Source organism: Cygnus olor, chromosome Z, assembly GCF_009769625.2.
Source record: "Cygnus olor isolate bCygOlo1 chromosome Z, bCygOlo1.pri.v2, whole genome shotgun sequence".
Lineage (NCBI taxonomy): Eukaryota > Metazoa > Chordata > Aves > Anseriformes > Anatidae > Cygnus > Cygnus olor.
Genome location: NC_049198.1, coordinates 60,203,021 through 60,225,163, shown reverse-complemented (window position 1 = coordinate 60,225,163; position 22,143 = coordinate 60,203,021). Strand labels below are relative to the sequence as shown.

At 38.8% G+C, this 22,143-nt stretch overlaps 1 protein-coding gene across 1 annotated transcript in view; it reads right to left on the bottom strand.

Moving 5' to 3' along the window:
* Positions 1 to 22,143, bottom strand: part of KCNN2 (potassium calcium-activated channel subfamily N member 2) — a 131,712-nt gene that overhangs the window by 5,084 nt on the left and 104,485 nt on the right. The window contains exons 8-10 of the mRNA XM_040540892.1: positions 7,603 to 7,713; positions 4,893 to 5,020; positions 2,317 to 2,325 (exon numbers count right to left, since the gene is read on the bottom strand). Of these exons, the coding sequence (XP_040396826.1) occupies positions 2,317 to 2,325; positions 4,893 to 5,020; positions 7,603 to 7,713 (248 nt within the window). The remainder of the gene's footprint in view (positions 1 to 2,316; positions 2,326 to 4,892; positions 5,021 to 7,602; positions 7,714 to 22,143) is intronic.

Here is a 22,143-nt window from a genome sequence, read left to right as displayed (position 1 = left end):
AAAGAGCAAGGAAATGTGATGTCCTTGAGAATACTATTTGCCATGGTTAAAGTTGAATTCAAAAAGGGAGATAACAATTTATCCAGACTACATGAAAGAAAGCCAAAACATTCCTCAAAGCCTCAGTATCGTGACAAGTAGACATAGGAAGAAACATAGAACAATAGTTTTTTGTCATTAATGCTGTAGCGATCAAGAATCTTCCCATGTCTACATGACTAGATACAGGTATTAGCCCTGTTCTGTCGGAAATGGATTGGGTTAGCAGGTGTTTGAACCTGATGGAGATACAGTGATAAGTGAGTTTCTCATTGCTTTAAACACAACTTCCATCTGACCAGCAGCTAAATACACAATGTACTTGCCAATACACTTAATTTTCTTACATAATTTGTGAATCTGAATACGCTTACATTTTAAACATATATTAGACATACCTTCTCAATGCACTATTTAAACTAGAAAACTGGGAAACTATACAAGAAGTAAGGATGTATTTTTCTCTTTGAAGTCTACCTATCTGCATTGTTATTAATTAGTTATGCACAATCTTGGAACATGATCTTTCTTATGGATTCTCTGAATCAAAGTAAATGTTTACTAAAGTAATGGTTTGTAGATGTGATTTTCACAAACAGGCAATTTATTACTTAAGTATGAGTGCTTTGTTAAACATTTCCCAATAGAGGATTACTTGAACTTTCAATGACTTTTCTGCTGGATGTTTGAAGCAAGAAACAGCCTTTTTCAAAAACAGCACATCAATTTATAAGAGACTCGATAAGTTGAATAGTATGTTATGGGCCAGCCAAGCGAACTATTTGGTTAGCTGTCAAATCAAAATAAGTTTGGCAGCATTTTGTGGCACGTGGGTTGCCAGTGTGTACTCTGCCTATTTCTCAATTATCATGTTACTTAGAAAATTTTGTGTATCTTATAAAACAAACATGATTTCACAAAGGCATATAAACCTGTTCTTGTATAAACAAAAACTAAACTCTAGCAGTAGCATAAAAGAACCCCATGTCACTGCCAGACTCTGTGGTAAAGCCACAGCAGTTCAAAAGGACTTATTCTTTTTCACTTCTGTAAGCCTCAAAGTGCTCCAAACAATAATGTGGAAAATCATTTTGATTCCTCTGTACTTTGAATGTTGGGGATGAAATTCTAACCCCTTTTAAGTTAATGACAAAACTGCTAATGCCTTCAGTGGGATCAGGATTATTTCCCTAAACTCTTGGGAGCAAACAACTCTCTTCATTTCCAGCAGCTCGATGCTTCCAAGATAGCTACAAATTATTTTAATCTGGAGGCAGAATTGAGGGGGGAAGGAATCCTACACAGTGATGCTTATTTTTCGAAAGGAATCTGGAGAAAAGGGCTACAAATGACCTCTTAAATGCTAAGAAACAGATGAAGCAATATAAATATATATATATATATTTTAATGGAAGTTTTCTTCAAGATACACCAGAATTGGGAAGTCTGTGTTCAAATCTTTGGTTACCAAGCGTTCCCTTAAATATCCAGGCTAACCTCCATGAGAAAGTTATGAAGATTGAAATATCTTTCTTAGCACATGGAAATAACTCCGATAAGGTAGAAACCAACTGTTTGCATAAAATTGACATTCCAGCATCTTGTTACTGGAATGCGATACACTCTTCTTCCCCTGGAGGCCTCCTTTAGAGCACAACATAAATACAGATTGTAGGAATGTTGCTTTCAGAGTCTGTGAGCAGGAGCTATGCTAAAGCGAAAATATGGAAGCACTTCCAAAGTATGGAGCTGTATCATCATAGTCTCAGAAAAAAATAATTACTCAGGTAAGCTTGTAATGACTTGACTGGAGAATAACAATCCTGGTGTTTTGGTAAACATCTCTCAGACAATTTGCAGAACATGTTTTTTCTGCTCTTCTTCAGATTCCTTGACACACCTGTTTGCCAGTGAGTATGTCCACTTCAAAATTTTGAGAAAATCATTGACGATGTAGCAAAACAGGTACCAACTGACACCAATGTGATAAACATGTTACAGACCGTAAAAATGTATACCTAGGTAATGGCAAGTCTTTAGCTGCAGCAGCCAGATTTAAAGAAAACTGATGGACTTTTGTTCTTAAGTTCATGAAGAGAAAATATGAAACACCTTGATTTTATAAACTTCACTTATCACAGCAAAAGATCATGATTCTGGATCGCGTTTCCATGGTAGCAATCAGACCACTGAAGTTCACAAATAAAGACTCTATTTTTTGCATGCAGACAGTGGTAAACTCTGCAAATTTAGAAAGGAACGGCTCATACAACTTACTTCCGAGCTCTATTTTCATTTTGTTGAAATAAAAAGACAAAACAAAAGAAAACAAACTGTAAAATATACTAAAACAACCAAATGAGCACAGTGGGCTCGATTCAGCAGGTGGGAAGTCCTAGTTGCCTCTGCTTCCAACCAGTAACTGCCTCAGGTGGAGTCTAATCCACCTGCTGTCACGATGAAGTACTTTCAGTACCTTCAAACCTTCCCATTAACTATTATCTGTACATTTTCTTATTCATAGAATTCATAAAGTCTTTTTAATAATATTGTTTAGAGTGGTGATTTCACCTTCACCTTATTCAGTATGCATGAGAAGCAAAAACGATCCAGACCAGCGGAAGGCAGCACAGTCATGGATAATCATGTTTTAGGGTTGTGACTGTGAGTTTGACACTGTTAACATGATCTGACCTCGTTTGTTGTATAAAACTGAAGCTTCACTTCTTTTATTCCCATCTCCAGCCACATGATTGAAAAGGTGAAGGAGGAGGACTAAAAAAAAATCCTAAGAATCCAGAAAAATGGAAGAAAGCCATATACCACCATGAGTCCCTTGGTCCCTTGAGAAAAGTTTCGATGCAAAGGGAGAGAAAATAAATCACACCCAGCTACTCTGCTGCAGCTGGAAGAAAGCAAACTGCTAGAGCAATGTTTCCATCCATGGGACATTCTTCAGCATACTGAGAAAATTATCTAAATTTTTGTTCTTCAATACAAGGTTTAGGAATGGGATGCAAAGCACTAAAGAACATTAGGAAATATGTTATTAACATAGCTGTTCGAAGTTTTGCTGGCACCGCTAGGATAAAACTTACTGCCACCTTCTCCACCCCACCTGATTAACGAATTTTTAAGGCAGGTGCAGAACAATAGTTTACACCCTGTGAAGTTCTGAGCTTGAATGATATATGAAGCTGCAGATCGAGCCTGCTGTGCTTTTTAGATTTGTCTTTAAATACATGTGCACGCACACAAGACACACACACAAACAATAAATAGGAAAGGTAAAATGTTAAGGAATAAGCTTTTCAATAAGGCATTCAAGTCTGGCAAAAGATGCACAGGACACACCATTCTCTACCCCAGGACCCTTGCCCACCCCTCCCTGCTTCCCAATCCTTTAAGCTAAGCAGGATGACTATACTGCACAAATATACTTTTTATCCATGAGAAAATTGCCTCAACTTTTGCAGTCCTTTCATTGCCTCAAGTATGCCTGTAACAGCACAGTAACATTTAACATGGCAAGTCTGCTAAGTATGATATGGTAATCAAGGTTTATAGAATACTTCATACCTTCAAAGCTTAGCTACCTATTCTTTTAAAACACCGTTATAAAACAGAGAAGCAATGACTGTTAGCCTAAATTTACTAATAGGAAATAAGATAACCTGGCTTTTCCTTTCTCTTCATCATGCAAGATGAGACATAGGAGTCCTTTTAATGAACGTAGGTGGGTCAGATGGATGCTTCCTTCACTTCTCCTCACAGGCTGGCTCACACACAGACTCACACAGATGTTATCAAACTATCAGTATAAAATGAACCTTGATTAATTTATCTACATTTCCTCAAGTATCTCAGGAAAACCCTTTTAATAGGCCATACAAATGGCTGCCTGAGGCTGGATGGGGACATCAAACAGAACAAATAGTGGCATGGGTCCTAACCATCCCTTATGATGAGTCTGTGGTTCTTGGTGACAAAAGTCTCTTTTTTTCTTCTCTGTAGTCCAAGGAAAAGGAAATGAATCACCATGAAATTCTGCAGGGTTTTATGTGCTTTATGACAAATATGTATTAGGAATTTCAGATGAATACTTATAGTCTGGCATTACCATAATTCAGTTTAGTCCTACTAAACTGTTCACAGTTCTCAGCTTTGTCTTCAACCATTTTGGAGTTCAGCAGAGGGAAAGAACTCATCTGAATTATGGCAGAGGTGTTCAAGGGTTATAAAATGTCTGTTGGCGTATGTTCTCATTTTCTCTATGTCAGGGGTAGTAGCTGATAGACCAACACTTGCTTTTATCCACTGAGGAAATGGCAACTAATTGCTGTTGAGCTGTAAAAATGAAGCTTGATGCATACTCTTTTAATTAAATGCTACATACACACTCATAGCCTCTCTTTTATCATATCATTCTGCTCTGAAATTATCAAAACAACTACTACAAACGATTTTTTTTTTGCTTTTCTTCTATATATTGCAGCTTACTTGTATCTTACCACCTGTAAGCAAATACGTAACAACAAAGGACATTCTCTGTGGCAGAAGACAAAAAAAAAAAGTCATAGCTATTTCAAGAAGCATGGGAAACTCCCATAAAACCTATAAACAATTCTGATTTAAACTGTGTTGGGCATACAGTCAGCATACCTTCTTTTGTAAACAGACACCATAGTAAAACCTTATTTTTGTCTTACTCAGAGAAAAAAATCAAACTCAAGAGCAATATTCTGTTAAAAGGGAGAAGGGGAGAGTGAGAGATAGAAACAGAAAGAGAGAAAAGAACTGAAAAAGAGAGACAGAACACCTGGAGAGGAAAAACAAAGCAAAATAGTACTTACTGATGAATAGCTTGCAAGAATTTGCGTTGATGTTTCCTTACTTTCGCATGGTCTATCTTTTTAACCAGCTTTGTGTTTTTATAAATTAACCATGTTTCCCTGAGTACATTGGCCGCTGCATTTTTCACCTGTTTAATAAAACAAAAACACCAGGCTGACCAAAACAGCATTATGTCATGTTTTATCATTTCTAGCATAAACTCGTTCTAAAACACTTAAGACCCTGCCAAACTGTGGGAAATGACTACATCAGGAAGCTGTAGCACTAACTGCAGAAACGGAAGCTGGACTAAGGGAACTAAGTACTGAGCAATTTCTGTGTTGTTACTTACAAATATGATACCAGCTATCTTTGCATCTGAGAATCACTTGTCCTTCTTCAAAAAGAGTTAGCATCATCTGGTGTTTATGGCAATATAAATTACAGTGAGGAAATATTAATGAATTATTTGCATGGTAATTAACTAAACTATTTTGTAAGACCATAAAGCTTCTCTCCTTCTTGTTGTATCATTATTACCTCTTATTTCTTTTTGCAGTTTACCACCATTTTAAAATTCCAGAGTTGTTTGGAGCAAGCTGGAATTTTTGTTGTTTGTTTACACTTTTCCTTCTTCTTGTTTCTTTCTTAACTTTCTCAGAAGAGATGAAAAAAATTCTTGTCAATTAATGTGGCTTGTGTTTTCTTTCCTAAGTGCTTTGATATTTTTTTAAATGAGGTTTTCCATACAATGTTAAAGGTAGGAGTACCTACAGTTCCTTCCTCGGCCCTCCAATATTTTCAGGAATGATTGAAAACAACTGACAAAGAATTTCAATGCAGTGTTTATTAACAGAATTGCTAGGTTACTTGCAAAGGCAACTTGTTCTGGATATTGATCTTTGTTTTCTCTCTCTCCAACTGTGTATCATGCCCGTCACTGCAGCATCAGAGAGCTAAGTCTCTGTATAGGTAGTGGCATTGTAGGAACACAATGCAGTAGCTCCACCCAGCAGGAGGTTCCCACCTTGTACCTGTAATGCATTGGACAATCTTGGTCCTGACTTCAGTGGAAGCCAAATTGCATTTTAGAGACTTCCTCACAATCTTTATCTAGCCCTTGCATTTTACCATAAGATATGGTTATCTTCAGGTCCTGGTAAAACCTCTCCAGTGTCCGCGTAATGCAGTTGTAATCTGATGTGCATCTCAGATTTGCTTGCTTGGTTTGCTTTTCATTCCCTTTGAGTTTCGTGAGTTTGAAGCACCACTCAGATACACTATGAAATTGATAATTAGATATATATGAAGAATAGCTGGATAGAATGAACTTTAAAAGGCACGACATAACTTTCAAAGGCACAAACGAACACCTGGCTCAAAATCTGGCCAATCTTGTCAAAATCTTCTTCTGTCCTAAAAGACATTTTAGTTCATCTGTCAGATTACAATTGAAAAATATTCCTGTGAGATCTTTCAACAGCAACTTCATACCTCATCATGGGTAAGAATCAAAGCAGTCTGCTGCATTTGAAATCTGCTATTCTGTTACCATAAGTTAGAGAGAGTGTTTTAGTTTACTACTACATTATATTCCTAACATTTTAATTCCCTGTGCTAGGACTCATCTAGCCAAATTCCTAAATTTACTGTAGATTCCTTCTGTAATCAAATGAGCTGATACAGGTAAAATTCACTTCAGTTTTGGTGTCACTACTGTAGATTTCCATGTGTGTTAGGAAAGGACAAATTGTTGCCTGTGGTCTAGTATCAGCAGGACCCTAATTCACTGTAATAGCTGTGTAAAGCACCCTGCTCAGATGGACACCTCAAGTAAATTTACAAGAACCCACCCTTTTCACCTGTGTAAGAACTGCCTTCCCACACATCCTTAGTTTTTCCCCACTGTGACTGCTTAGGGGAGGTACAGGCTTTTAGAGATGACCGGCACAGATGTGTGGCAGCCAGCACCACCAGACCTGTGCGCTGACGTGCCCTAGGAGCACACCTGTCGACACATTGTGTGGCTGTCCCCAGCTGGGGGTCTGGGGCTGCATCGCTGCAAGAAGCTCTGCTGATGCAGCCAACCTCCTCCACGCTGAGAGTAGAACCACTGCTGCCAGTTTGGGAAAAAATTAAAAAGTTCAAGAAGAAATCAAAATAGCACTTTTACATGAATTCTAATGATTTCTGTTTTGTTTTATTTATTTTTTATAATCCATTTAAACATATTTCTATTTTCTACAAAACATCTGCCTTTGTGCTTCAGTACTGTATGCAGCTAAATGAACCCTTTGCTCAGCGTCCAAGCAATTGCAAAGGCTACCTCTCTTGCAAACTATGAACATGTCTTTTTCTTCATAGCTTGAAATCCTTCTGTGTCAGTCATTTCACCTATTGCAGCTACAAGTTCTTCTCATATGCTGCATGAAAGTTTTTTACTTTAACATATTATTTTCTAGTTTTACAGCACTTAAGTGCTGGTTACACCAATTATCTTCCATCTGCAAGGATCTTCTACAGGAGAATATTCAAATCCTCAAAAATCCTCTAGGAATTTGCAGTTACCCTCAATTCAAAGAAAAGCTCAGGGCATTCCATTTCCTCTTTTCAAAATCACACCCATGAAAAAGCCCATTAGAGGAACGGAGCAGGAGACCATTTAAAACAAATGCAGAAATAAATTAACATACCTTTCCTTTTCAGCTGTGAATATAAAGTGTGACTTACTCTTTTAGTTAGCTGGGTGTCCATCATGAAATTATGCACATGTTTTTCAGCTTTGGTAAGTTCTAACTTCCTTGCCACCACAGCTACCACCAGTGCAGTGCACCCAGCACCCTGAAAACAATAAAACAAACCCCCAAGATGTTACTACTGCACTTTGCAGAGTTTTTTTGTGGAAGTTTCTCCTTTGCTGTAGAAATATGGTAGGCATCAGGTGATTCATCCCTGGTAAATATAGTGAACATGCTACAGCTATTTCAATTCAAAATAATAGGAAAAGTCAGCAATTACAGGCTGGTATACTGTCAAGGCATCAAAATAATTAGTGAGCAGCATCATTTAGAAGTTCTGCTTTTTTTCCTGCAGGGGTTGAAAATGTGAACACATCCCATTTCTAGTGCAAAACAAAGGGGTGTGTGTGAACAAAAAAACTTTTAGAACCCAGAATGTTAGTAAATAAATGCAAAATACCCTGTTCTTAATAACTGTCTCGAGGTTACAGCAATTGCTAAAGAAGAAGATTAGATTAGTATTTAGGACACTAAAAAGTTTCTTAGGATTTTCTTTAGGGCCTGAAAATAAAATTATTATAAATTTAGTATTTAATCATTTTAGTATACTTCCCTGTTGTTTTTTGAGCATTCATTGATTTTTTTCCTACAGTATTTCTGCTTCTCTTATTAACATAAAAAATAGCACACAAGCATTATTTCAGCAAAATCTGGATGGAGAAAATACCAAGTTACTAATTTGTGCTGTGTATATGTATGCGTACACATGCATATGCACAGACATGCATGTTCATAACAGCACAAAGTCACTAGGTGTCAGTTTCTTTGAAATGGCAGTATCTTTATCAGCATCACAGTATTTTATTTTTCTGTGGAGGTGAGGAAGAGAGAAGAAGTTGGCTAAAATGAGTCAGGTATGGAGAAACAGTATGTATTATATAAAATCTCAAGGTATCATTTACTCTCTGACGCTATTACAAACATTACTGCTGTTTTCATGTTTTGTCTTCTCTTTAATTAAACAAACAAAAAATGTTCTTAAAAAAATAAAAATCACATTAAATATACAAGGCTGTGTTCACCACATCTAGTTGTTATTGCACCTGTTTCAGTTACTCTCCAGTGTAAAGCAGTCTCTTGTTGCACATTGAATCTTACTACACTTTTAGACACAGTGTTCTTCCACTCTTTCTGTAGTTCTCCCATTAATTTACTCTCTCTCCATTCCTCCCCACTCCCCCATGCCTGCCTTACTATCTCCAGAAGATGCAGACCAAATTCCTGAATCTAACTTCCAAATTACAAATTCCACTACTAAATACACAGAGAATGGAAAATAAATTAACTCTCTGGAACTCCTTATTCACATGGTGTCCTCAAAAAAATTAATCTGCCCTCTCTACTTCCTTACTGAGGCACCCAATTAATTTTGTGAGAGTGTCCAATTAATTAATCTCCACTGGCAGATTGTTCCAAGATATTCATCTGCTTCCTCACAAGGACCTGATCCTCTGCTATTAGTTCTTACCTAGCCAAGTTTCTATCCCCAACTGCCCTCAACATTCCCTTGAACACATCCCTTATAATTTTGCTGCATTTCCCCCTCCAGCTTCTCTCCTGTCCTCCGTGCCAACCTTTCAAGCTCTGCTGTGCCCTCTCCCCTGTGCTCCATCCCTATGCTGAGTGAAGTTCACAAACATTTATTTGAAGTTCCACTCTCTCTTCATGAGATAAGGGCAAAATGGGGCTATATAATCCTTTGCTTTCCCATATCCCACTCAGAAACAAAAAGGAAGAGGACAGCCAACGCAGCTGAAGATTGAGAGTTTCAGAAATGCTGAGAAGAGAAATGGGCAGGAGCTGCTCATCTGTATGCCCTACCTCCTCAGAAAATAGACAGTCCTTCAGTCTCCTTACTGTGAAGGAGTGCAGGAAGGAATTACTAAAATGCAGAAGACTTCCCTGTGCGCAAAAAAAATAAAAATATGACCCCATAAAATAGCAAGGAAAAAAAAAAGAAGAAGAAGAAAAGAGGAAAAAATGAGATCTTTTGGTCCAGTATGTCAGGATAACCGGGGTCAAACGTTGCTCCAATGACATAATTTGAATTCTGCCTCCTTACAGCAAGAATGTTAAAATTGGATGAGGCTGTTAATACAAAGTAGCCTGCTCACCACTGGCAACGTGGCACAAAACAGCTGTTTATGCTAAATAACCAGGGAAGAAAAATACTAGACACCCTTCTCCCACACACACACACAAAAAAAAAAGGACTGGAGGAATGGTGACAGATGAAAGGAATTTGTTTGAGTTGAAATTATCCCAGGCTTTTGGGACTAACTCTCATGCCCCTTTAAAGTGGCACCAGAGTTATAAGGGCCAAAATCTGCTAAAGACAGTAGCTTTATATCTCACGTGAAAGACAGCACCTACAACAGTAAAATAGTGTCACCGGCACACTGTGAAAGCCACTTCTATGTCACAAATGGGCTGCTATCTTCCTCATCACCAGAACAGCTTACTGCAACTGCACGGTGTTCTAGATGCAAACTGCACTCTTGGTTTTGTGGGTTATGATGGTTCTCAGTACATGAGAATGAGATCTTTTAACATCTCTGGACGAGAGAAAAGAAGTATACTCTTTGCATGTTTACCTTTTGCAGTAACTTGAAGGAAACCAAATTATACTGATTCTTTGAACAGCTATCAGCTTACAGAGACAACACTGAAATACTACCTAAAGAACAAAATTCTAATTAATATTTTATGTTACAGTGCTCTGTGCTTTTACACAGCTTACCTAAAGATTTCAGCATCCTTAAAAAAACTCATAAAGTCAGAATTATTCCAAATTGCAGAAATGAAATGGAGGCAATACTATTGCTTTAAGATGGTAGCATCATAAGCATCATGCCTGCTGTTTTTGAATAACCCAACTGGCATGAAAATCAGTAACATGAATTCTATAAATTCCTGCTCAGTTGCCCTTTTTTTTTCTTCTTTCATCAATACTTCAGAATGCAGAAGCCACCTTCTTACTAAAATGACATAGGCTAAGTAAAAGCACCATGTTATTTCAACTGCAAGAAGGGCTCTTTTGAGAATAAAATTCTAAAAAAGTCTTATATTTGATTACTGCATTTTATAATTTCCAACATCATTCTTTTTATCCTGTTTTGAAGTAAATAAAATAAATCACTGCTTCAAGCTCCTGCTTAACTTTCAGGGGAATTATATATCATCAAAAGAAAATGAAAAGGGCAGGAATATTCATATTTTCAAGTATTAAGGCAGTGATTAATTCTATTTGGACCTTGTATTCCTCAGTCAGTCCCTGTCTTTCTCTTCCATTACTGAGTTATCTCAGTTATTTTGTTTTGGTAAGCAGACCAATTTTAAGGGATCTTAGGACTTACAGTATGTCCACACAGCTGGGGGGAAAAAAGAACAAAAGAATATTTGTAACATTCTCTCATCAGTCCTTTGAAACATTATCTAGAGACATATACATCTGAAATCCACTGAATTCCACCCCACTGAACAGTCCATTCAAAGCGTGGCTAAAATGATGCAAAAGCAAATGTCACATTTTAAAGAATTAAAAAGCATCAGTTTGTGTTAGTTAGTAAATGCTCATAACTATGTATGACGGAAAGTTCTGATTTAGGACTATCCCACAAAGAAGGGAAATAATGACCAAAATATTAATACATTTGCTGAATATTCAGATTTCTAATGGTTTGAGGAAAATTTAAAAAACAGATAATTCAGATTTCATAGTTTCTCAAATCTGCAGAAAAGTTTGACACGATCTCACCCGTGAAATGAAGCATTATACAGTTACAAGCTGTGTTGAAAGGTACCAACATAGCTGTTAAAAAACACTAACTTTGTTATATATGTTAAAAAACAAGTAATACGAACAGTGTAGGCAAACTAAGCAAGCTGAAGTGAAGGCTTAACTGTGTTGCTAATTTGCTCCATTTATTGGAAACTTGCAAGTAAGTAATATCAGATAACCTTTCAGCAACTAATTTCTTTCAAGTACTACGTGAAAAAAGGTTTTCCAGCAACCATGAAGTTTAAAAGCTGAGCATCCTGTATTTTTCTGCTTTCCAAAAAGATGTACCGGCTGAACAAAATTATCTTATAAACAAGGAGCAGTCCCAAACAATCACCCAGTTGAAAATTGGCTTCTCTAAAATGACAAGAACAAGACTCCACCAATGAGCTGCGTAAAGCCTATTTTCTGTTTAAAATGATCTGAAGTTGAAGTACACAGACCTCATCCTGAATGCATACCATTATCTTGATTGATACGAAATAGTTTCTGTTAGTCTTTGGTAAAAGCAAGAAGTCTGAAAACAAATATATGACACATCCTCAGTCTTTCAACTGGGCAAAGCAACAAACACCTGCTTGGATTTGACTGAACAGTGGCATCAAATCTCTTCTATTGATGTAAAACTTGCATTTCTGAGTAGTACAATCTTGAAGCGTAAGATTTATAGACATGTACACTGGTCAGAACTCTCCTTGACTGTCAACCTTTTCGCTGCTGTCCTGTATTAAAACATTTTGATATATCTGCAGACAACTTCAGGACATTCTTCATATCTTTATTCTAAACATGCTGTTCCTGTTCAGGACAAAGAATGATGATTGGGAAGGGATGCCATCCAGAGGGACCTGGACAGGCTGGAGAAGTGGGCCCATGAGAACATAATGAGGTTCAACGAGGCCTAGTGCAAGGTGTTGCATTTGGGCTGGGGCAATCCCGGGTATTTATATAGACTGGGAGAAGAAGAACTTGAGAGCAGCCCTGTGGAGAAGGACTTGGGGGTCCTGCTGGACGAGAAGCTGGACATGAGCCAGCAGTGCACGCTTGCAGCCCGGAAGGCCAACTATGTCCTAGGCTTCATTAAAAAAGAGGTGGCCAGCAGGGAGAGGGAGGTGATTGTCCACCTCTGCTCTGCTCTTGTGAGGCCCCACCTGGAATACTGCGTGCAGGCCCCCAGCACAAGAAGGATGTGGAGCTCTTGGGTCCAGAGGAGGGCCACTAAGATGATCAGAGGGCTGGAGCATCTCTCCTATGCAGAAAGGTTGAGGGAACTGAGCTTGTTTAGCTTGGAGAAGAGAAGGGGTCTCTGGGGAGACCTCATTGCGGCCTTCCAGTACTTGAAGGGAGCGTATAAACAGCAGGGGGAACACCTGGTTATATGTGTTGATAGTGATAGGATAAGGGGGAATGTTTTAAACTAAGACAGGAGAGATTTAGGTTAGATATTAGGAGAAATTTTTTCACTCAGAGGGTGGTGAGGCACTGGAACAGGTTGCCCAGAGAGGTTGCGGATGCCCCATCCCTGAAGGCATTCAAGGCCAGGCTGGATGCAGCTCTGGGAAGCCTGCTCTAGTGGTTGGCAACTCTGCCCAGAGCAGGGGGGTTGAAACTAGATGATCTTTGAGGTCCATTTCAACCCAGGCTATTCTATGATTCTATTATTTAAACTCAAATGTTCACGTAGCTAAGCAATAGTCCATGAAAGCTCTCCTTAGCTATCTTCTTTGCTGCCTAGAATCCAGACAAGGTTGCATTGATGGAAATAATATCGTGTGGGGTTATTTGACTCACATATGTACTTAGATACTTGTTAAACACTTGTAGGCTAATTCTTTTCCTCAGTTACACAAGCCTAAACGATGACTGATGTTCCTTAGAAAAGTGGAAGATTGGCCCCAGAAAAGAGGCACTGGCTTTTTAACGTCAAGCCCACACAATTTTAAAACAGCAAGAGACGAAAGGTGAAATTAATTCTATTTTAAGTCACAATTAAATTTAGCAACCGAACAAAATGCTTAAATGTGCCCTCCAGAACAAAGTAACTGTTACTTCATGTTTTCTTTCATTTTGCTGTTAGACCTGCAGCATTCCCTTTCTGTCCACATAAAGCTCTCCTCTTGGCACTTAGTTCTGAATTATTGCAAGCCTCCTTTCATCTGCTTTCAAGCAAATCATCCCATTTTTAGTCATATCGGAGACTGCTGCAATGATTTATTTTCTTTGCCCATCATTTTTGCCCAGTTTTCCATGAATTCTCTTCTCAATGGCATCACATATAGAACATTTGCCCTCAGTTTCAGTATTTTATGACTCTAAGCTCTTCCAGTTCATCAGTATGGAAACCATGTATATTTTGGTTCTGATAATCCCACTTTAAAAAAGCAAACAAACAACAACAACAAAAAGCTTTGCATTGTCCTTTGATTGAGGAAAAACTCACCAAAAACATGTACAAATCTAATCAGGAGTTTCCTTTCAAACTCTGCTGACCGTCATTTTTAGGCTATTACTTACTACAAAGCCTGATGAAACAATACTTAAGATTCCTGGTGTGCCACAGGATCTCTTGTTTAGATACCACATAACACCTCCTTGTTCCCAGCTCTCTTTGCACTATGAAGATGTTAAGCTGTTCAGGAATTTGGAGTATGTGTTTCTACTGTCTTTATACAGTACTGGTATCAATAGGAGCAGGTGCTTAGAGTACTGAAGTGCTGTATTACTGAAGTAATATAAGTAACAATAAATGAAGGTGGTAAGTCTGTATTAACCAACTGTACTGTACACATCATAATACTAGACCTGTCTTTGTCTTTTTTCTCCCTCAGATCCTGTTGGGCTCTGCTGAGGTTATGCATCGATCTTACATGCTATAACAAATGAGATGACTTTAGCAGTCTAATCACAGTCCTCTGTCCTTCCTTTCACTAATACAGCCCACCCTGGGCTTTCTGCTCTTATCACCTGGATTGTCTCAGCAGGCTAATTTAAAGCTACAACAGAGAATTTTACATCATGGCAAACCACAACAGTCAGTCACAGCAGCTAGAGGGAAAATCTGTTGTTGCCCAGAGTGACTAAAATCACAGAAATCTTATCTGATGAGGGTGAGGCTACAAAGTTTGGATCAAGATCATGCCTTTCCTACCATTCACAACTGCTAAGACTGAGGTTCACACTGATCCAATATACAGTGACTGCAAAACTGCGGAGTTCAGACTGAGATGTCAATAAAGTCTAGTGCTTGCCATTAGCATTCCTGCAACAGTCCCATTCCAGTGAAAAACAAAGAGAGGTGCTTGCAACTCTTCAACCAAAGGGTTATGTTTAGGGGTTGCTTTCATTGTCTCTTTCAAAATCCATGACAAGTAGGGCTACCACTGGCTCATAAGCTGCACTGAAAACATCACTTGGTCAGCAGTTTAAAAGCCTGCATTTCAGAGAATGCCTCTGGCATTTCCACTTGGTTCTTTCTTTGGTAAGGCTCCAAAGTACATTTACAGACAACGGTGAACTGAGAAATTTCTGCAAGTGCCTGGAGGTCACATATATATGCCCAGAGGGTATTATCAGTGAGAAAGGAAGTAAGACGGTCTATCAGTGTCTCAGCTGAAAGTCTCCTGGCAGCTTTGGTTTACTGGACTGGAAGTGAAGTGCAGTCTTTAGCGCTGTAGTTGTCACAAAAATGTCCTGCTATACTTGCCTGTATCTGAAAGAAGGCAGCTGCCACATTTCTTGCTCATTTCCCTTGAGATCCACTGAGGGAGAGAGAAGGTCCGCTTTGCAGACATATGGCTCTGATGGGAAATTTAGCTCTGCACCAGAAAAGGCACAACATTCTTCCTGCTGCTCTGTATAAAATGAAAACCTGTAAGAATTTAAACAGATACTCTGTTCATTTGGCTTTCTAAAAGGTGGACTTAGAGGACCACCTGGGAAGGGGAAAAAAATAATCTTTGAAGCAAAAAAATTCTCCAAAACAAGCAATGCAAAAGTCGAGGGAGGAATCCATCCACAAGACAGTCAGAGGCTATGGAAATGGTGTTGCATAAATGCATTTTTGCATTTGTCATCGTTTACTGGGACAGATGTGTAACCTTGCAACACTGAAACAAAGTAGGATGAGTAACAGGACAACAACTATACCATCTCAGCCAAAACTGTGACCTAAAATAGTTTTGCATTATTTATACTTTCATATATTCAGTATTTGCCTGGCTACTATTGTCTTCAGCGGAGGTTTTCTGCACCACAGCTAGAATTTGGTTGGAACATGTAAATTTCTCATCTACAGAACAGCAGATGAATGGATTCTTTACTTCCAGTTAGTCTGTAAAGTTCTGGCAATGTTGCAAAAACCAAAGAAATAATAAAAATAATGAGGAGTATTACATGTCATACACAAAAAATGAAACAGATTAAATACTCCCAGACAGTAGTGGGTAGTGGTGGTGGGGATGAAGTGAACTCTGTTCTTTAGTAATGCAAACTGAGTACGGGGAAAAGCTTCTGGGACAGCACAGGAAACATTTCCTAAAAAAAAAAGACAGTCTGGCTTCTGTAAGTGAACCTAAAAATGACAGTAGTGCTAGCTCAAACGAGCACAATGACAGAACGCACCACAGTATCTGGGCTCCTGGGAAACTGTCAGTGGTCTTAACAGCTGAAAACACCCTGGCAAACACGACACTGCCTGACATGCAAAAAAACCTTTCTGCTGAGCAAGGAGGTGTTTTCACTTAAGCAGCAGGCCAACCAGCCTATGATGCTGATGGGAAACATTCGTTTAGTAATTCAGAATGAGACCTACTGATGATGTTCTTGTCCAACGTGTGTGCTGTAAATAAAAAAAAGTTTCATAATAATATGTATAAAAGTATAGTAAAATTCCTTTATTAAATCTGAAGTTATTGCAGATGAAACAAAACCAACTTACATGGTTTAAGAACAAAGTAGAGTTTTTCCTACAACAACCATCAGCTCCAGGCATATTTATGTAAACAAAGATATCATGGGACAATTACTGTTCATTCCAGTCAGTAACCGACTGCCTTTGAACTTGCTGAAATGCATCTGCAATTCCTAAATGAGATCAAAGAGGGAAACAGTTCTCCTGTCCTCTGACACTTCAAAAACTTCCCTGATCTGCTGCGGAAGAGGCAGAACTGAAAACCTTCTGTGCTGGGTTGACCTTGACTGGTCACCAGGTGCCTACCCAATCATCCTCTCACACTCTCTCACAGCAAGATGGAGCAGCGCAGGGGAACTGCACGGGAATGGGAGCTGTGGTCAGTCCCTGATGCTTCGTCTCTGCCACTCTGTCACGGTCACTCTGCCCCTGCTCCACGTGGGGTCCGTCCCACGGGATGCCGTCCTTCCCGAACTGAGCCTGAGGGGGCTGCCCACAGGCAGCAGCTCTTCAAGAACTGCTCCCACATGGCTCCGTACCACGGGGTCCATCCATCCCCCAGGAGCAAACTGCTCCAGCACGGATCCCCCCCGGCTGGGCGGCAGCTCCCCCCAGACCCCCTGCTCCTGCGTGGGCTCCTCTCCACGGGCTGCAGCTCCGGCCCGGGGCCTGCTCCTGCGGGGGTCCCCCACAGGCCACAGCCTCCTCCAGGCCACATCCACCAGCTCCACCGGGGGCTCCTCCACGGGGGGGCTGCAGCGTGGAGATCTGCTCCATGTGGGACCCATGGGCTGCAGGGGGACAGCCTGCTCCACCAGGGGCCTCTCCACAGTATGCCACAGGGGAACTGCTGCTGCGTGCCTGGAGCACCTCCTGCCCTCCTGCTGCACTCACCTTGGGGGCTGCAGGGCTGGCTCTCACCCCTCTCTCCCAGCTGCTGTTGCCCAGCATTTGTTCCCCTTCACTAACTCTGCTCTCCCAGAGGCCCACCCAGTGTCACTCCCTGGCTCGGCTCTGGCCAGCAGCTCCTTTTGGAGCAGCTGGAGCTGGCTCTGATCTGACATGGGGCAGCTGCTGGGCTCTGCTCACAGAGGCCACCCCTGCAGCCCCACCACCACCAAAACATAGCCATGTAAACCCAATACGCCTTCTGAAGGTGTTTTTTTTTTCTTTTACTTTTTCCGTAATTCTAAAGAGTTACTTCTTCCAGATTGTGTTTACTTAAATGGGAGGTAGAAGACAGCCTCTGCCATTCTCTCACACTCCAGATTACTGTTCTCATCACTGCTGCTTTAGGGATCACTCTATGGAGCTACTCAACTTTTTAATCGATTATTTTTCCTTTACTTCGGTTAGAAATTTCATGACAATAAGCCATTGACCTAAAATAATCCAGAAGTATGTTTTGTTCCTGAAAAAAGTTTCCCTTTTGACAAACTTGTGTGCTGGAACAACAATAATAGAGGAGCTGAGGACTTTCTGACCTGCACGACTTTTTCTAGTTCCAACCATAAATAATTCAAACACCATTAACTGTCTTCTCCATTTTGTTTCTGCTTGATACACTGTCCAGCTACATGCTATTATGTTAGAAGGAATAAAAACGATCTGTTGTGGACCCTGACATCACTTATGTTAATTATTGAATTTTCAGAATCAATTTAATTAAATTCTACCATATATTTGAAATGTAGACCCAAAACACTATCAATTCACATGAAAACCTTTTTGTATACTCCTGGACTTTCAGGGAAATAAATATAAACAAAGCTGTGTTCTACATTTTTGAAATTCCTCCAGCAGGCTTCTCATCAACAAAACTATTCACAATATTGCTCTCACCTTTTTCCACCAGGCACGAGACATGGTAAAAATATTACACATTGATAACCAATGTACAAAATGCTCTAGGTAAATCTTTAAATGGCAATACAACCTATTATTCTTACACTGTTATTATAGAAAATTGACTCTTTTCCATCACTTAATAATACAAATCTGGCCAAAAAGCAGCATATTGGTCTTAATCATACCTTTTCAGCTCTTTGAGTGTAATTCAAAGTACATTTCTGTGTTTCGTAAACAATTATGTGTTTCTGCAACTCATTACAGAATTAAATATAAAGATATTTTTTTTTAAATCCCAGAATGTTTTAGCCACCATTATGCAAAATCATTTGTGACCTTTTAGTAAATTACCCATAAAAATTCTAAAAAACAGTTTTCATATTACACTGCTCCAATCCTGTTTAACTTCTTTTTCTTTACTTTCAGCAGCCAATGTAGCCAATGTTAACAAGACAGTTAGAATCTCATCTTTTTTTTTCAATCTAGAAACTATTAAATTTCAAAGATGTTATAATTCAGATTTTGCTACCAATAAAAATCACAATTAAAAATTACACTATTCTAGATGCCACGTTCCTGACATAGGCAGTCCTAGGTTGATAAGAACTGTGTGAGTCTGATATAAAACTGCATGCACAAACAAGACAATTTAACCATAGATAAGAGTCCACTTTTCTCAGAAACACCTAATCCTCTTTATTTTTTTGGCACTTGTAGGATAGGAATTGCAATTCTTTTAAACTAAATGCAAATTTCCACATGTGCATTAAAAGTTGCAGCATGAGATGTTTTAAAATGGGGTCTGATTCATTTTTAATTCACCATTTAGAACTTATAAAAACTGGCATCCCTAGGGGCAGATAGTACACACTGACTATATTGTGACTACTCAAATTAGAATTCTTCAGCTATACAAATGGAGTTCACATACAATGGTTGGAAGATGCTACTTTCTAGATGAAACATTTAATCTTACCCACCTTTATGATATAAGTTTAAGAAAATCTTCATAACTTATTTCTTTTATGATCTTAATGATCTCTTCGGAGTTCTTTTCAACAACAGAACCATTTAATGCTGCAATTTTGGCAACAGCATGACGAAGCCTCTGAAAGAACAGCTATTTCATCTAAAGCAATCTTCACTCAACCTGTAGCCAACCCCTCTGTGCATCCTGTGACAGGACAATTGCAACTCATCCATTTTATTGTGGCAAAATTGGTTTGACCTACTAAGTTCTTCAGGTCTTCTAACTGCTGGCAGCTAGCCCGTTAGGAAAATTCTGCATCCTTATCTCTGCATCATACAATCAATGCACAAGCTCACAACATAATGCTCAACAGAAAAGGAAAATTCCTTCTCAAACCTTGAAGCAGATCCTTTTATTTGCAGTCATAAGAATGGATCGCTATTATTTCATCTCGCATAAATAAAAAAAATTACAAAGGCCTGTAAAAATTATCTAAAAGTAGTTATTTGCTAGTCATTGTGGCACAAATTGCATGGAATTACTACAATGCAGCAGAAAGAGGCAATTTTGCTTTTTCGAACTATAATGGTTCTTAACAGAGATTAATAGACCCCCTGCTCTCACACAAGACCAGGAACTACTCAACTTTCTCTGTATTCTTCATACGACTTCAATAGGTCATTCATTCATTACAATTCTTCCCATCTTACAGTCAACAGTTACACATCTTCCAATATCTTCTCCCATTTGCCCCTTCCTTTTACTTCCATCAATTTCTACTTCCCTTCTCCAAATTTTTGCTATCTTCACTATAATCCTCACAAAGTAAGGAAAATTTGGCAAACCACTCCAAAGCCCTGACTCCATAAAGCCATTAAGCAGGTGAAAATGCTGTCTGTTTACAAGCCATTCAACTCTGTACCAGCACAACTGCTCCAACTGTAGTTGAGCTCAGCCTGCTGACCAGGATCTGAGAGGTCCACTTGGGTACTACTGCATATTCAGTGCGCATATTTAGCGATAACCACTGCATATTCAGTGGGTAGAAATAATCCTGCAAGTTGCATGGGATGGTGAAGATGGATGGTATAGGTCTCCCCATCTCTTCTATATCCTGTTCTGGTAGAACATCTGGAAGATGACGCTTATATTTCTATCCATACATAATTCTCTTGCAGGCCTATCTAATGCATAGACAGCAGAGGATGTGTTTACTATCTGATTTATAGTCTACCTGGTCCATAGTCTGCTACTGCTGCCTACAAAAGCCTTGGTGCTTCCAAAGTATCTGCAGAATATTTAATCACAAAAAAAAATCAAAGATAGGAAGGTATAATGTGTACATTGTACAAGCTTAATTTCAAAGGAATGAATCTTATTTCTGTTGTGAAAAAGAAATGTCATGTGTGTAAACACTATACAGTAACCAGCACTTCATTTTTACTTCCAAGCAATGGAAACAACTGCAATAAATTATTTTACATCTGAATCCAAATGGTGTTGTCAAAAGCAAAATGACAAATGCATCCTAAAATTTCATCTTCTATCTGGTTCATTCAGAGGTATGTAGGATAACATCTGCAATAATCTATAGTCTGTTTTTGTGATTTTATTTTTACCTTGTTTTCATCACCATCATCATCATAAAATCATAAGTGTACCTACAGCCATCAAAATTATTGTTTGGATGCTGCTATCATTTATACTAGCATAAACTTAATAGCAGTGTGAAACTCGTGGATGATTAGTATCGATACTACTATTGTCACTGCACTTTTGCAGGGTGTTGAAGCTCTTATGATTTCTGTTACTGTAAGTTTTTTTATACTGAAATGCAAATAGTGCAGAACTTGAGTTGAATATGAGTGCATACTCAGTGCGAGTTAACCTAGAATTTAGCTGCTGCTGTTCAGAAAGCCTAGTCAGAGATGATAACGAGGATGAATAATGATCTGATTCCTGCATCTTGAAGTATTTTCTTCTTATTCTTAAACACTGCTTGGGAAGAAGAAAAGCATTATGACAGGGCTCTGCCCCCATTCTGCATATTCCTGTGGCAACGTACACTGCTTGTCCTCCTTTTTTCCTAATGAACTTATGACCACTTTTTATTCTCTCTGGCATCAAAATGCAGCTCAGAATGAGGAACAAAAGCAAATACTCCAGAAGATGGCAGATTTGAGCTTAGTCAACAGCCTTTATAAAAGCCGCCTGAGTCATTCCTCTGCTTTCAGCCTGTACCTTCCAACTAAATTCAAACTGTTTTTAAAGAGATAAGCATTTGCCACCACCAGCAAAATGCACTGGAAATCTTTCTTTCAAAAGGTCAATGACCTGAAACCTGTAACATGTTAAAAAAAAAAAAAAAAACAGGAAAAATTGTAAAACATTACAAAACACCTTAATCTATTTTACTCTTTGGACATAAAATACACTCTTACAAACAACAAATTTGCCAAACACCTGTTTAAAAGGGAAAACTGTTTGCTACCATTTGTTTTCAGCCATAATCTCAATATACCTGTTTTAACAGAAGGTAAATACTGGAGCTGCATCGCTTATCATCAATGGCAAGATTTCAGAAACATGTACGCATCTCACTGTCATATATGGCACATATGATGCTTATCTCATTCACAGGGATATTTATACAGGAGTCAATATAAATAAAAGTGGCACAATCATGAGCTTTTCTTCTTCTGATTTACTATAGCTGTGCATAAATTTCCTAGACATTATAATGTATCAACCTACTTCCTGCCTAACTTTGACCAAATGGTGCAATACTGAAAAAAATTAAAACACGCATTCAGAACAGCTAATAAATATATATTGAATGTGCATGGACCAACAATTGCTGCACTGTATTACTGTTAACAAAAACTCGTACTGTGAAAATTGCACTAGATAGGTCCACTTAAAGCAATGGAATACTATGTATAACATATTATTAGACTTATAACAA